Source organism: Panicum hallii, unplaced genomic scaffold (genome assembly GCF_002211085.1).
Source record: "Panicum hallii strain FIL2 unplaced genomic scaffold, PHallii_v3.1 scaffold_384, whole genome shotgun sequence".
In the NCBI taxonomy this organism is placed as follows: Eukaryota; Viridiplantae; Streptophyta; class Magnoliopsida; order Poales; family Poaceae; genus Panicum; species Panicum hallii.
Genome location: NW_020356416.1, coordinates 12,425 through 27,583, shown reverse-complemented (window position 1 = coordinate 27,583; position 15,159 = coordinate 12,425). Strand labels below are relative to the sequence as shown.

General features: G+C 47.2%; 1 protein-coding gene across 1 annotated transcript; it reads right to left on the bottom strand.

The window, feature by feature from the left end:
• Window positions 1–10,627: 10,627 nt before the first annotated feature.
• Window positions 10,628–14,287, bottom strand: LOC112878689. The gene is made up of 5 exons (XM_025942912.1): window positions 14,061–14,287; window positions 13,207–13,980; window positions 12,802–13,174; window positions 12,062–12,160; window positions 10,628–10,874 (listed from the first exon to the last, which is right to left on the bottom strand). Exons 2-4 carry the CDS (start codon window positions 13,594–13,596, stop codon window positions 12,108–12,110), a joined length of 816 nt encoding a protein of 271 aa, XP_025798697.1. The 5' UTR covers window positions 13,597–13,980; window positions 14,061–14,287; the 3' UTR covers window positions 10,628–10,874; window positions 12,062–12,107.
• Window positions 14,288–15,159: the final 872 nt, after the last annotated feature.

The following is a 15,159-nucleotide window of genomic DNA, read 5'->3' as shown; positions in this document are numbered from 1 at the left end:
TTTCGACATCGGGATGCCTATCCCTTGGCCATCAGAAAGGCTCTCCTACCTGTGCCGGATCTTCGAGGAACACCTCATTTCCCACACCGATGAGCTTTTTCCTCCGGCCATCAGGACGCAAGTCTGGCAGGCCCGCATGAGGAACTTGGAACAGCGCCGCCATCAAGAAGACCTTTTGTACCATGTGGTCGCCTACCTCATCTCCTTGGATAAGCTCTTCGACGAGCAAGCCCGATTCCTAAGGAGCAAACCCATCGGGCCGAGCAAGCTGAGCTTGCAGTGAGGATGCACCAAATCCGGGTGGCTCAAGCCGAAGCATGGACCGTGGCCGCTATAAGTAGCGAAGCCGTCGCTCATGAAAACCTCAGGCAGATCCAGGATCGGCCCATGCAAGAATGGACCAGCAGTGGAACGCCCGTCCCGGCAATCGGGGAGACCCAAGTCCTAATTGGACACCCATCATAGGATGGGGAGGACTTTTTGGGACCCCGCAAGCTCCACCTGAAGGTGCCGAAAGGTCAGCTGCAGCCGCAGAAGAAGGAGCTGTCGAACAGCCCCGAGAAAATGGGATCCTCGAGGATGACGAGGAAGAGCTACTCATTCCACTGGAAGTGCACTCCGCCCCGGAAGACAACTCGCCCCGTGAGTAGCATGCCTTAGAGATGCCCCCAGGGATGAAGCCGTCCCGGCCCCAAGCTTAGAGTTGTGCCCTTTGTACCCGACCGTGTAGTGCATGTTTTGGCTGTACCCTCCCAAGTGTTGTACCCCTAGCTTAATAAATAAAACTATTTGTGCTTGATGCTTGTTAGTCTGTGTGATTGTCAGCAGTAGGTGGAGTCTGCCTTTTCAAAAATATGAAAATAAAACATCACTTAATTCCAAATCTAAGTCTCATAAAGGTTTTACCCAATCCACAGATGGCCCCCAGGCGTAACACCAGGACCTTCCAAAGTCAGGCACATACCACTCCAAGTGCGGAGAGCAACAGGGTGTGCAAGGACAAGCCCCTGGCCATGAAGATCAGGAAGATCAGGAAGTAAGCCAGCAGGGAGGAGAAAGCCAAGTAGGAGCACGTCAGGCCCCACCCCACCGGCCATTGACCTGATGCAAGTGTTGAACAACCAGAACCTCCTACTGGAAGCTTTGACCAATGTCATTACCAACCCAAGGCCCCGTGAGCAGAGTACAAATGATAAATTGACAGCTTTTCTGAGGACCAAGCCACCCACCTTTGCAGGATCCTACAACCCCTTGGATGCAGATGACTGGCTGCGTATTATCAAGAGAAACTCGAACCATTTGAGCATGGAGACCGTGACAAGGTCCGTTTGGCTGCTCACCAGCTCACTGGAACTGCTTTGGCTTGGTGGGAGAACTACTGTGCAGCTGCTCAGGATGCCTCCACTATCACTTGGAAGGAATTTGTGGATGAGTTCCGTCGCTATCACATCCCAGCAGCCACCATGAAGCGCAAGGAAGATGAGTTCCGTGAACTGCAACAAGGCAACAAGTCCGTTGAGGAGTACACATACCAGTTCATAGAACTAGCTCGCTATGCACCGGAGGAAGTAGACAACGATGAAAAGAAGCAGGATATGTTCAGAAAGGGTTTAAATGCAGAACTTAAGAAGCTGCTTTCCCATGCATCTACCCAGACTTCAACACACTGATGAACATGGCTATCATCACCGAGAGAGCCATGGCAGAGGAAAAGAGAGACAATAAGCGTAAGTTCCTGGAAACCAAGGCTCGCCAGCAGGACCGTTTCCAGAAGCCGAGGCACTTTGGCCCTCCAGTGACTAGGTCCCAAGCCCCTATGCAGTATAGGACCCAGTCACAAGCTACTGGCTCTCAAGCTCCCAGCACCCAGTTTAGACAATTCAAGAGCCAGAACACCATGAAGGCCCCACAGAGCAATGCAAGCCAAGTTACTGCCAGCAACAATGCCAAAGCATGCTTCAACTGCCGTGAGATAGGGCACTTCATTGCCAATTGCCCATATGCCAATAACAAGCCGGCAGCATCAGCCATCTCCAACTCGGTGAATGGACCAAGGCCAGCTCTATCAGGAGCCAATCGTGTACCCATCCGCAGTAACAATATCGGCAACAACAACCAGCAGATGGGGCCGCCCCAGCAGTCCTTCGGACGAGCCCGCATCAACCACATCAACGCGCAAGAGGCTCAGGACGCTCAGGGCGTAGTGCTCGGTGAGTTTCTAGTCAGCTCAGTTTTGGCAACAATATTATTTGATTCTGGAGCATCATATTCATTCGTATCCTCAAGTTTTATGGAAAAGCACAATATACCTACAGTACTACTAAAACACCCCTATTAACCCGAACGCCTGGAGGTGACATTAAGTGCCGACTGGGTTGTTCTTGGGTAAGGATCATTTTAAGTGGGGTAGAGTTCCTAGCAGACCTAGTAGTACTTAAGTCTAAAGGTATAGATGTGATCCTTGGAATGGATTGGCTAAGCCTGCACAATGGCCTTATAAGTTGTGTTGACAAGGTGGTACACCTAACCAACCCAGAAGGAGTACAAGTAACCTGCCATACTCAGGGAAGTGGACCGGACCCAATGGTTTTTAGTATGGAAGCTAAATTCTTGGAAGAAATTCCAGTAGTAAATGAATACCTAGATGTTTTCCCGGAAGAACTCCTGGGAATGCCGCCAGATAGGGATATAGAGTTTGTCATTGACCTTGTCCCTGGAACCTCCCTTATAGCTAAGAAACCTTATAGGATGGCAGCCTCTGAATTGGCAGAACTAAAGAGACAACTGGAAGAGTTACAACAAAGTGGTTTCATTAGACCAAGCTCATCACCATAGGGAGCTCCGGTCTTGTTCGTCAAGAAGAAGGACGGAAGCATGAGGATGTGCGTGGATTACCGTGCACTAAATGAAGTCACCATCAAGAACAAATACCCCCTTCCCAGAATTGATGACCTCTTTGATCAGCTGAAGGGAGCCAAGTATTTCTCCAAGATAGACTTAAGGTCAGGATATCATCAGCTCAAGATTAAGGAAATTGATATTCCGAAGACGGCCTTCGTCACCTGCTATGGGCAATATGAGTTTACGGTGATGTCCTTTGGACTCACCAATGCACCTGCTTATTTCATCAACCTCATGAATAAGGTGTTTATGGAAGAGTTAGATAGGTTTGTCGTAGTTTTCATTGACGACATACTTATTTACTCTAAGAGTGTCGAAGAACATGAGTTTTGGAAGAGTGGTTTTGGAAAAGTTGAGAGCGCACAAGCTCTACGCCAAGTTCAGCAAGTGTGAATTTTGGCTTGAGAAAGTAGCATTTCTTGGTCATATCTTGACCGTGGAAGGAGTAGCAGTGGACCCCGAAAAAGTCGAAGCAGTCTTCAATTGGCAGCAACCAACCAATGTTAGTGAAATCAGAAGCTTTCTCGGTTTAGTCGGATATTACCGGAGATTTATTGAAGGATTCTCCAAGATAGCCCGACCCATGACAGAGCTACTCAAGAAAGAGAAGAAGTTCACCTGGACCGAGTCATGTGAGAGAAGCTTCCAGGAGTTAAAGAGAAGACTGACAACCGCCCCGGTACTAACCTTGCCAGATATTCAACGGGACTTTGTCATTTATTGTGATGCATCCCATCAAGGATTAGGATGTGTCCTTATGCAAGATGGGAAACTAGTGGCATATGCTTCCCGACAACTCAAGCCTCATGAACAGAATTACCCAACCCATGATTTGGAGTTTGCAGCCGTAGTACATGCCCTCAAGATTTGGAGACACTATCTGATTGGGAATAGGTGTGAGATCTACACAGACCATAAGAGCTTGAAGTACATCTTCACCCAGCCAGATTTGAACTTAAGGCAAAGAAGGTGGTTAGAACTAGTTAAGGATTATAATGTGGTAATTCATTACCATCCTGGTAAGGCAAACATGGTAGCAGATGCCTTAAGCCGGAAACCTTATGGACCTAAGGATGCCCACCTACAAGAATAAATGGCACGATTAAATGTGCACATCGCCCCCATGGTTCCAATCGCAAGTTGAGTGTTCAACCCACTTTGGAGGATAAGATCAGAAAGGCCCAAGATTCAGATAAGGACTTGATGAAAATCCGTACGCATACTGGAGAAAACAAGGCACCGGATTTTAGAGTGGATGACAAAGGAACCTTATGGTACAAAGATAGAATTTGCATACCTAAGGAAGGAGACTTCCGACAGACTATTATGGATGAGGCCCACAACTCGGCATATTCCATCCACCCAGGATCCACCAAGATGTATGTGGATATAAGACAAAAGTATTGGTGGAGTGGAATGAAGGCGGACATTGCAAGGTTCGTCGCCCATTGTGATACTTGTCAAAGAATCAAGGCCGAACATCAGAAGCTAGCAGGATTGCTGCAACCCTTACCCATCCCGGTTTGGAAATGGGATGAGATAGGAATGGATTTTGTAGTGGGTTTACCCAAGACACAGAAAGGACATGACTCCATATGGGTGATAGTGGACTGGCTCACAAAAGTCGCTCACTTCCTACCTGTACGGACCAATTATGGTGGAGAAAAGCTAGCCCGACTCTATGTGGACAACATAGTGAAGCTGCATGGTGTGCCTAGCAGAATTGTTTCGGATAGAGGAACCCAATTCACCTCTAGGTTTTGGAAAGTTTGCATAAGGCCATGGGCACCAAGTTGGATTTTAGTTTGGCTTAGCACCCGCAGACCGATGGTCAAACAGAAAGGGTGAACCAGATTATGGAAGATATGCTAAGAGCATGTGTCCTTAATTATGGCAAGGATTGGGAACAAAGTTTTCCGTATGCTGAGTTTTCGTACAACAACGGTTATCAAGCAAGCTTGGGCATGTCACCATTTCAAGCTCTCTATGGGAGAAAGTGCAGAACCCCCCTGATGTGGTCAGAAGTTGGAGAGCGTGCCCTAGTTGGATCCACACTCATAAAGGAAGCGGAAGAAAGAGTGGCCGAGATTAGAGAAAAACTGAAGGCCGCCCAATCTCGACAGAAGAGTTACTCAGACAAGAAGAGACGAGAAGTAAGCTTCAATCCAGGAGACTTCGTCTATCTCAAGGTTTCACCTATTCGAGAGACTCGAAGATTTTAGGTACATGGGAAGCTAGCCCCTCGGTACATTGGACCGTACCAAGTACTGAAGAAAATTGGAGCTGTGGCATACCGTCTAGAGCTACCAGAAGGAATGGCTGACATACACCCAGTATTCCATGTATCCCAATTGAGAAGATGTCTGAGGGTACCCGAGAGAGAGCATGTGCCGGAAGAAGAAATAGCTTTACAGACAGATCTTCGATTCCAGGAAGTACCTGTCAAGATTTTGGACACTGTCACAAAAAGGACAAGAAACTCTGAAGTACGGATTTGCAGAGTTCAGTGGAGCAGACATGGAGTGGAAGAAGCTACGTGGGAACATGAAGATGCCCTGAAGAAAGAGTTTCCCCATCTATTTAGGAGCCAGCCGAATCTCGAGGACGAGATTCATTTTAAGTGGGGTAGGTTTGTAACGCCCGCATTTTTATCTTATTTAAATTATATTACCAATCACTCGCTTAAAAATCTTTTAAACCTTTTCCGCCGCTTGAGCTCCTGAAGCCCACCTCCCAATTTTCCGCCGTTCCGATCGCGCAGTCTCTTCCTCTTTTTCCGCGGAGCCGCCCGCCCCTTTTCCTTTTCCACCAACCTTGCCGTCCCGTTACATCACCTTCGTATCGCGGTCGGCCGCGTGCGCCTGCCCGGCCGCGACCGTCAGCGCCGTGCGTGTGTTCTATCTTTTCTTTTCTCATATTTTGTTTAAATCCATTTTATTTCTCTCTTCTAATTTTTTCCCAGACTCTTTTTTTTTGCGCTGGCTTCCTCTTTCTTTTCTCCCCTGTGCTGCCTGCTGCCTGCTCGAACTGTAGCCCGCTCCTTGCGCCCACGCGCGGGCCAGCGCACGACCCGCTGCTGCCCATGCACACCAAGCCGGCGTGCGGCCCGCTGCTGCGCCGGTCTATCCCGTCCCGTCCCCTCACCCTCACAGCTTGCGCTTTGTCCCCGAGCATCCCGGCCGCCATTAATGGCGAGGCTCCTGTACTCACCGTGACCCCCCCTCCACGCCGGCCATCACCCCCTCTTCCACTCGGCCTATAAATCAGACCCCAAGACGCCCCTCACTTCGCCCACACCGCCCCAACACCTCTCCCCCTCTACCTCACGCTGCAGCTCGCCGCCGCTGCTCACCATTGCCACCCACCACCCATCACCGTGGACAGCCCTCCGTAGACCGTCTCCGCACGAGGTGAGGGCCGGAATCAGACCCCCTCGGCCTCCTCTCTACTTTTTCCCCCTCCCCGGGTGTTGCCATGCTCCAGGGGGCCGGCGCCCATGGCCTGGCCGCCCCCCCTCCTACTATTCCCCTCCCCTTCCTGTTCTGTCTCGAGGAAGAAGGAAGGCAGACTTGTGCATAACCCCCTCCACTTTTCCTCCTTATGCAGTCCGCAGCCCCCATTTCATGCGACATTATGTTCTGAATCGATTCCAAACTCCACCACGCATCAAATATTCTCTCTCCAAGTCCCAAGATCCACATCCAACAAATATAATAGCCTCCTCTATTTTTAATAGAAGCTCTCTATTTCCCTTTTTAGCTCATCGGCGAACTTTGTTTTATTTTATGATTGTTTGTGTGTTGTAGCCGACGGTGTGACCGAGGAGGAGCAGGACCGCGAGCCGGAGCCCGAAGACCCATACCTTGAGGAGGAGCTTCCGGAAGGCTTTGAGGACGGCAAGTCCAATCCCATCCTTTGATGCATATTTATCCCAGTTTTATAAACGCAACCTATTGGCCTGTTTTATAAAATGCATTGTTTTATTGCAAGACATGGTTGGATAGCCACCCCTTGATTGCTATGACTATTCCTTGATGACCTAGGTTAATGTCTATATAGGATTTGCCCTGTTGGATGTTAACTACTGCTAGAGATGCTTATTACCTTTTATTCCCTTTATTATATTTTGATCATGACCACAAAGTGCTTTACCGAAAATAAGGGTGTGAGTGTTTTAAGAGATAAAATGTGATTTTGAGAAAAATCAAAGAAAGATATAACCCGATGAGATGGACGGTGTTTTCTGTGTGAAATGCCACTGGTGTGCTTGTACCTTTGTGGTTGAGCATGGTTGGGAGATGTCCGTCTTGTCAATGTAAGGATGAACTGAGGTGTCATCTTGCCTAACCCACTTATCGTACAACCACTCGATCGTTGTGTGGGCAACGGCTTAGCATAAACCCCACTAGTTGTCCTGCTAGCCAAAAGGAGAGCGGGTGAGCAACGGGAGATCATGGAGAAGGGATACGATCTGTCTGAGTTATGTCCCGGATATGACTTTGTTGATAGGTCATTAACCCCATGGTTGCTTCCGTGTTGGCTAGTTAGATTCAGCTAAGGTGGGTAATGGCTTTGTTAGGATCCGCCACGACATTAAGGTGTTCGTGGTGCGGTACCCTACTTGTGGGTAAAGTGTACAACCTCTGCAGAGTGTAAAATCTATTCGAATAGCCGTGTCCACGGTATTGGACGAGTTACGGCATGGTCACTTCAATAGATATTTTGGGATGATTGGTTTTGTGGCGTGAGTTGTTTTGAAAGTGCCCGGCAGTTGTGCAGTGAGCTACTGTGGATGAGGAGTCCGGTAGTATTAAAACTTGGATCCTTTGTGTAGGATCAACCCCACTTATTATTCGATTACTATAGAAATATCTTGAGAAAACTCTTTTATTAAATGAACCCTTGCATGTGTAAAACCTCGCTTTATCGCAAATGAACCCTAGCCTCCTCCTTGATATATCCATGCATGATCTTTATTATTCCCCTCCGCGGGTGTGGTTGGACTTGTTGAGTACGTGTGTACTCACTCTTGCATAGTTTTTACAGAGGAGGATCCGAACTTCGTCCCTGAAGACATCGAGTAGGTCACCGTCCTGCACCCAACCTTGCCTGTGGTTCAGGGTCTCCACAGGAAGCTTACCATGGCGCAAGACTCTGATGTTATCTTAGATTTCGTTGGCACTTTGGTTTGGTTGGTAGTCCTTATGTTGTCCCTCTTGATAGTGGCGCTTTAGTGCCCGCTATCTCGACGGTTTGTACGGTAATGAACCATCTAATGTAATAAATGTGTTATCAGCCTCCTGGGACTGATATTTGTATCACATTTAGTCACCTCTGTTGAGGGGACGTTTCATTGCGTCATCAAAAGAACCATTACATGGGGCTACTACTTTGTCACAGCTTGCTGCTGTGACATGGTTAATGGCTATAAAGTCCAAGTATAACTTTTCAGTAAGTTGTTACAATGATCTTGTTGACTTAATTTCGGACATGCTTCCGAAACCTCACAAGTTCCCGAAAGACTTTTACTACTCAAATAAGCTGTTAGCTGGTTTAATTGTTGTTATGAAACTTGTTATCTTTTATTTACCATTGCTTTATATGATATTAACTAACCATATTTTATTTTTTTTAGGATGAGATCATTTGTGCACTCTCTGAAGGGGAAGGGAAAGAAGAATGTATCCTCGTCTTCAAGGAGTCAGAGAAGGAAGAATGGTGGCTCCGCATCTTCGGATAGGCCTTCTCTCTTTAGAGGCAGCAGTTCTCATCTGAGCCGAAGAAGTGCACTTCAGCGATGTCTAGACGAGGCTATGCAAGTAAGTCATATGTAGTTTGCATGTGTAATTTAATTTTTTTAATAACAATAAATATATACTTGTCTTTGAACAGCAAGAAGAGGAAGGTAGGGGTGCGTGTGAGGAAGAATATGTCGCGAATGTGGATGGCGATGGAGATGGAGGTAGTGGAGAAGGAGATGGGTGCGAGGACAGAGAAGAGTGCGAGGATGGAGATGGAGATGCAGAGGAGGAGGAAGAGGAGGATGAAGAGGAGGATACTGCCGCACAATCTGTGTTCAGGTACTTATGATCATTTCTTGAAAAATTTTATATGAGCTAGCTAACTAATACAATCCATTTAGATTTAGAGGCAACAATGTGATGATTCCTGCAGCAACTAATCCGACAAATCGTCGACAAATTAGGCCACATGAGGATTGGTAAGTAATATATTTTATTGTTGTGATTGTTGTATTTAATGTATTATATAGTTCAAGTAAGAAACATGATGGATATCATGTTCTAATTGCAGGCAGTGACACCTTCGTTTGGCTCAACGAATGGTAGGTGTTCATTATTTCAATTTGATTATTATGTACTTACTTGCAATATCACAATTTCTTCTTTGCCAGGAGGCACAAAGTGGGGTGGCCCCAAGCTATATTGAGACATACATTCGAGGCCACCACGGCGCAGATCCTACACAGCCAGAGTTGCTTTGCAGTGAGAAAGCCACATAGACTCTGGTTAGTAAAATAATTTGATTTCAATTCAGTGATGATTCGAATATAATCTTATTATTGGTTGCCTAAATGGTAGGCGAGATATGGTGATGAAATGGTGGCACGTTATGGGGAGGAGTACGATTGGAGGAGGAGTGATGTGGATGTCGGTGCCTTGTAGTCAAGCGGGGGAGGGAAGAAACATGGCAGGTTCAGCATGTTGAATGTCGTTATTGATACAAGTGGTGCTTTGAGTGAGGCAAGGTGTTCCCAGTCCTCTCAGAATTCTTGGGGCTACTAACGGGAAAGTGAAAGGAAAAGTCGACTGCAGAAGGAGATAAGGCAGCATAGAGAGGCGATGCAAAGACAAGAGGAGTGGGCAAGGCAACAGCACGAGTACATACAAGGTTTTTTCGCTCAGCAATGACAGATTCAGGTACTATGCAAGTTTGATATTTTTTCAAATTCTTGTGCACTTTTCATTGCTATAAGATATTTGATATACTATCGGTTTTTAGAAAATGCTAGCGGCTACCCTTGGCTCACAATTTAATTTGCCACCTCTTCCTTCACCTCCTCCTCCACCGCCGACTTTTGTACCATATGTGCGTCTACCGTCTCCACAAGTGGTAATTATATCGTATAACTAGCAATGCTCAAATTGTCTTATATATGCATACTAAAAATATTTAACTTTATCTATAATCAGGGTTCGACGAGTACTCATCCTCGAGGAGTTTCTGCCAGCCCGTCCACGCCACCATCGACAGCGCGTAACATTTCTAGAGGTGCCTGCAGCAGCGGATATAATATTACCCCTCCTTGATTTGTGTTTTCTCGCTTCGTTGATATATATATGTCATTTGGACTATAGATTTTATGATTGTACTTATTGAATGTATTTGGTGATTGTGTGATGATGTATTTCGTAATTCTGATTATGGATATATATGCTTATTTTCGTCGGCCACTATAACTATATTTTCGTTGGCTCCGGTAGCTGACGAAAATATGTAAACATATTTTCATCGGCCATCGAGTCGACGAAAACACTGCCATTTTTTTATCGGCCATTGGAGCCGACGAAAATGAGCCTATTTTCGTCTGTTTATTTCATCAGCCTAATTTCATCGGCAGGCCGACGAAAATAGCTATTTTCGTCGGCTTTTGGCCTATTTTCGTCGGTTTCTGGCCGACGAAAATACACTGTTTTCCTGTAGAGGATACCAGAACACATGGGAACCAATCTTCGTATTCAAAGTTAGATTTATGACCATACAGAATTAAAAAGTAAAGGGAATCAGCAAAATTAGGCAATTAACTCTGCTGCAATTAATTCCACTTCATAGTACACGCAATATGGATCGGAGGGTTCATCTCTGAAAGGAAAACACCATAGGCCACAGCAATGGAAGTGCGATGATAACAAACCATATCCGCATCTGGGAAAACAGGAACAAACAGCAGATACCTACAAAACAAGCAATATTATCAGTCAAACAACTTTGTACCAGTAACTGTTGCAAAGATCTTAGTGTGGGACTGATCTGCAAGGTTGAATCATTGAAGTAATACCAGACAAAACAAACATTAGATTATCAGAGGCACAGATCATAGAAGATCAAACCGAATTGTACTAGCTAAATGTATCTCAATGCCAAGTATACAACTTTAGTGATGTAGTGATAAATTAAGGAAAAATACTGACTAGAATAATTAAATTGATACTCTCACATTAGAAGCATCTAGGAAGCAATATATGTTGCATATGATATCTTTGAATAATTGGAGCTCATGCCATATCATCTGTAATTTGGTAGTTCCTTCAGTACAACATAGCATCATTTGCTTACCATGCATAAAGACAAACGTAAACCCCCCTCACTACTTTTTCATCATAAGATGATATCAAATTAAAAGAACATATCTCTTACTATCAAAAGTTGAATAAACGGAATACAAATATCAATAACTAGTTTAATTTGGACATGAGAAACTAACTATGCCAGTCATATTGTTTCTTCTTTGACAAACACAGCTAAGCCAATTAGGTCATTTGGCAAGTACCAAGTACATATCGATCTCTTATTACTATATCTATATATCAAAAGATGAATAAATGGAATGCAGATATCAACATCTAGTTTGGACAGCAAAAACTATGGACATGCAGCCTGTTTGGTTGCAAGTTAGACAGTATTTGACAATGAAAGATATGCTCGAATGATTATCCATAAATGGAATAAAATTATCATCCAGTAAGTTGGATTTAATGAGGGATATTTAAGCAAAAGGGCAGAACCACTCAACTAGGATACTAGGAGGGAACAGTGGAAGCTCAATAGATAAAAGAAAAAAAGAAAAATTAAATAGGATGGACAGTACTGGTTCAAAAATCACAGGACCAGATAGGAGCTGATGAAGAATATGAAAGAGGGAGAAATATTTAGATAATTATAGCCATAGAGCTGTGTGCCAGGAAGGCAAACACCTTAGAAGGGCTCGAGAGTGTCAATGGAGAATTATGGAGACTCTTGGTACTTATTGATGCTGCAGAATTTGTAGAAAAGAACAAGTACATGGATCTAATAAACCAAAAAGTAGAATAATATGCAGTAGATCACTCGGACTGCATTTGTAACATAGGTCTTGGATTACCTTTCAACCAATAAAGCATTGTAGCATATATTGCCAGACAACCATTTTATGCTCCTGTCAAACTTTTGATATCATTCTGTCCAGCACAAACGCGCACACCTACAGGCAAAAGAAGTCACAACAAATGAAGACATGCAAAAAGGCGCAAATAATTACAACAGAGAAACAATGAGATATTTACATGGACTAAAACATTTAATCGATCTAGAAAATAACACATTTTTGAACACTCAAACTATTTATTTGATGAAGAAGAACACTGAGACTATTTATTTGATTGATCAGTTACCCACCATTAATCAGTCATTTGATATATTTGACGGTTCAAGAATTTTTTAGTGCGCTAATATTGAATTTCCAGTTACTAAATATCTAATGCTGAAAATACGTATGACTACTATTTTGGCACAACCGCACAATTTGTGCCAGAAGAGGTACATAGACTAGAAACAACTTCAGTTCTGTAATGCTTTTATGCTTTTAATCTATGAACACACATAGCATCATTGATCAACTCTGTAGTGAACAGCATGGTTTTACTACTACAATATCAAACAGATAAACACCATTATGTATCACAAGCAACCAATAAAGAAGCAATTAATTTAACTGATCCTCAAATTGTTTGTTTAGCATTTAAGGAAATGATAGGCATTCTGACAATGCTACACCAATCAGCCATCGAAACTAGCTCTACTTTGCTATAATTGCAATGAACAATGTATATACATGGAATTTACCTGGAGTGTAGAAACTTTTGAATGGATGGAAGGAAAAAGGGTAGAAAGGCAATTGTGTGGACAGTTTCTTGAACTGCAGTGACTCAAGATTGACCGTGAAGACAACACTATCTGTCAGTTTGAATATGACATTGTTGTCTTCATCCAGTCCCATTATTCTTAGGTGCATCATTGGCTTCAGCGAAAGTAGCTTTCTCAGTTCAATGGTATTCCCAAGCATCCATGTAGCATTATTACGGCCACCATCAGACACCCTCTTCCATACATGGACGCTGAAGGATGAAGCTGAGACCACCACTGTCAGCAGGTGTAACCATGAACTGACACATGCCACCAATAAAGGCATCAAAGTGATATGCATCCGATGGTACATCTATATGGGTTAGGTTTCCCCTACCCCAGTCAGAACTCAAGAATTACAGCCCTTTCCCCAAAAATCAACAAGCAAATGGAATTCCTGACCAGGGTACTTGGACATTTAGGAGAATTTGTCACAAAATATGGCAGCGGCGACATCATTGAGAATAGATTGCCCCATGCCCTGGTCTCTGATGAGTAAACACATGCAAAAATTTGTCCCCTGTCTTCACCTATGAAAACCACCCTGAAGGGATCCGAGTGGCAAGCACCATGCACATGGCCTTGGTCAGTGGCAGCGCAAACGACTCCACCATCAATTACAAGCATCATCTTGCCATCGACCCCTGGGGAAGGCAACGTTGAGCAGCTCGCCGGTGACAGGATCCCACACCAAGAAGTGTTGCCCCTCCTGGTTGAGGACAAGGACACGGCCATGGTGGCTGCGAAGAACTCTGCAGGTCGGACCGATCCGCAAGGAGAAGCGTTCGGTAGGGATGCGGTCCGAAGATGGACCCAGCATTGTGGTGAATTCGATGTTTCCAAAGAAATCGACAGAGAAGAAGCCGAGGAGAGGGGGCTTCTGGTGGTGGGCGCGGAAGTCGCGGAGGAAACGGGGGTCAGAGACTAGCGAGCGCCACGGTTTGCAGACGAGAGAGGCGCGGAGGAGCGAGGACGGCACTAACGGCAGGCGGCAGAGGATCACGGACAGCAGGTTGTCGTCCTCCAGCGGGGACACTGGCGCCGCAGAGTTTTTGCCTTGCTGGCCGCCGCCGGTCATGTCGCCGCTGTCTTCGCTCATAGTCCTTGATTCCTGATTCCCTGGGCCACATCTAGGGTTTAGGCCACGAGCAAATAGAAAGAGGACAAGTGAAGAGGGGAGACGGAGAATTGAAGCCAACCTGCGCGCAGAGGAGAGGCAAGGTTAGAAGGCCAGCGCTCCCATCCCAAGATAGCGGCGGGTCGGCTCGGAGTGGGAGTGGTAGGCCGACAGGGTGGCGTCGTCTGCTCGACCGCCGGGTTGCGTGTTGCGACTGACGAGCTGCGAGAGGAAGACGAATGCTTCCAGGCTTCCTCGCCGTGGAAGCTGTGAGCATCCAGGTGAAAGTGAAACCGTCACTCCGCAGGCCCGACACAGGCAGGGGTATTTTGGTTAATTAGTTCATCTCAACTAGGGGCATTTTTGTTTAAGGGAAAAGGTGCCCCTCAGGATGCCTAAGGCGCTTGAGCCTAACTTTAAGCGTGCCACACCCTATTAGATAACCGTTTGGGAAGGGTACTAAAGTTAGCGCGCCACAGTTTCTATGGCGTGTTTCCACCAGCTCGCCACAGCAAATATTGCCGCAGGTGCGGCGCTCGATTTGGGCGCCGCACCCTCAAATCGCGCCACACTCTCGCCTTCCTCCCGTCCGCGCCGCCAGGTCCGGATCCCCGCCACCCCCTCCTCCCCCCGGGATCCACCGCGAGCGCCGCCAGGTCCTCCTCCCCGTCGCGCCCCCCTCCCCCCGGATCCACCGCGAGCGCCACACCCCCCCTCCGCAGGATCCACCGCATGGATCCGCCACCGCCCCGCCCCTCCCGGGATCCGCCGAGGCAGAGCCCGCCGCCCCCCTCACACCCCTGCGCCAGGTCGCCGCCGCCACGCCGCGCCCCCCTCCCTCGGCAGAGCCCGCGCGCCGCCCCCCTCCCCCCTCACCCCCCGCGCCAGGTCGTCGCCGCCACGCCGCGCCCCCCTCCCTCGGCAGAGCCCGCGCGCCGCCCCCCCTCCCCCTCACCCCCCCCCGCGCCAGGTCGCCGCCGCCACGCCGCGCCCCCTCCCTCGGCAGAGCCCGCGCGCCGCCCCCCCTCCCCCCTCACCCCCCCGCGCCAGGTCGCCGCCGCCACGCCGCGCCCCCCTCCCTCGGCAGAGCCCGCGCGCCGCCCCCCCTCCCCCCTCACCCCCCCCCCCCGCGCCAGGTCGCCGCCGCCACGCCGCGCCCCCCTCCCTCGGCAGAGCCCGCG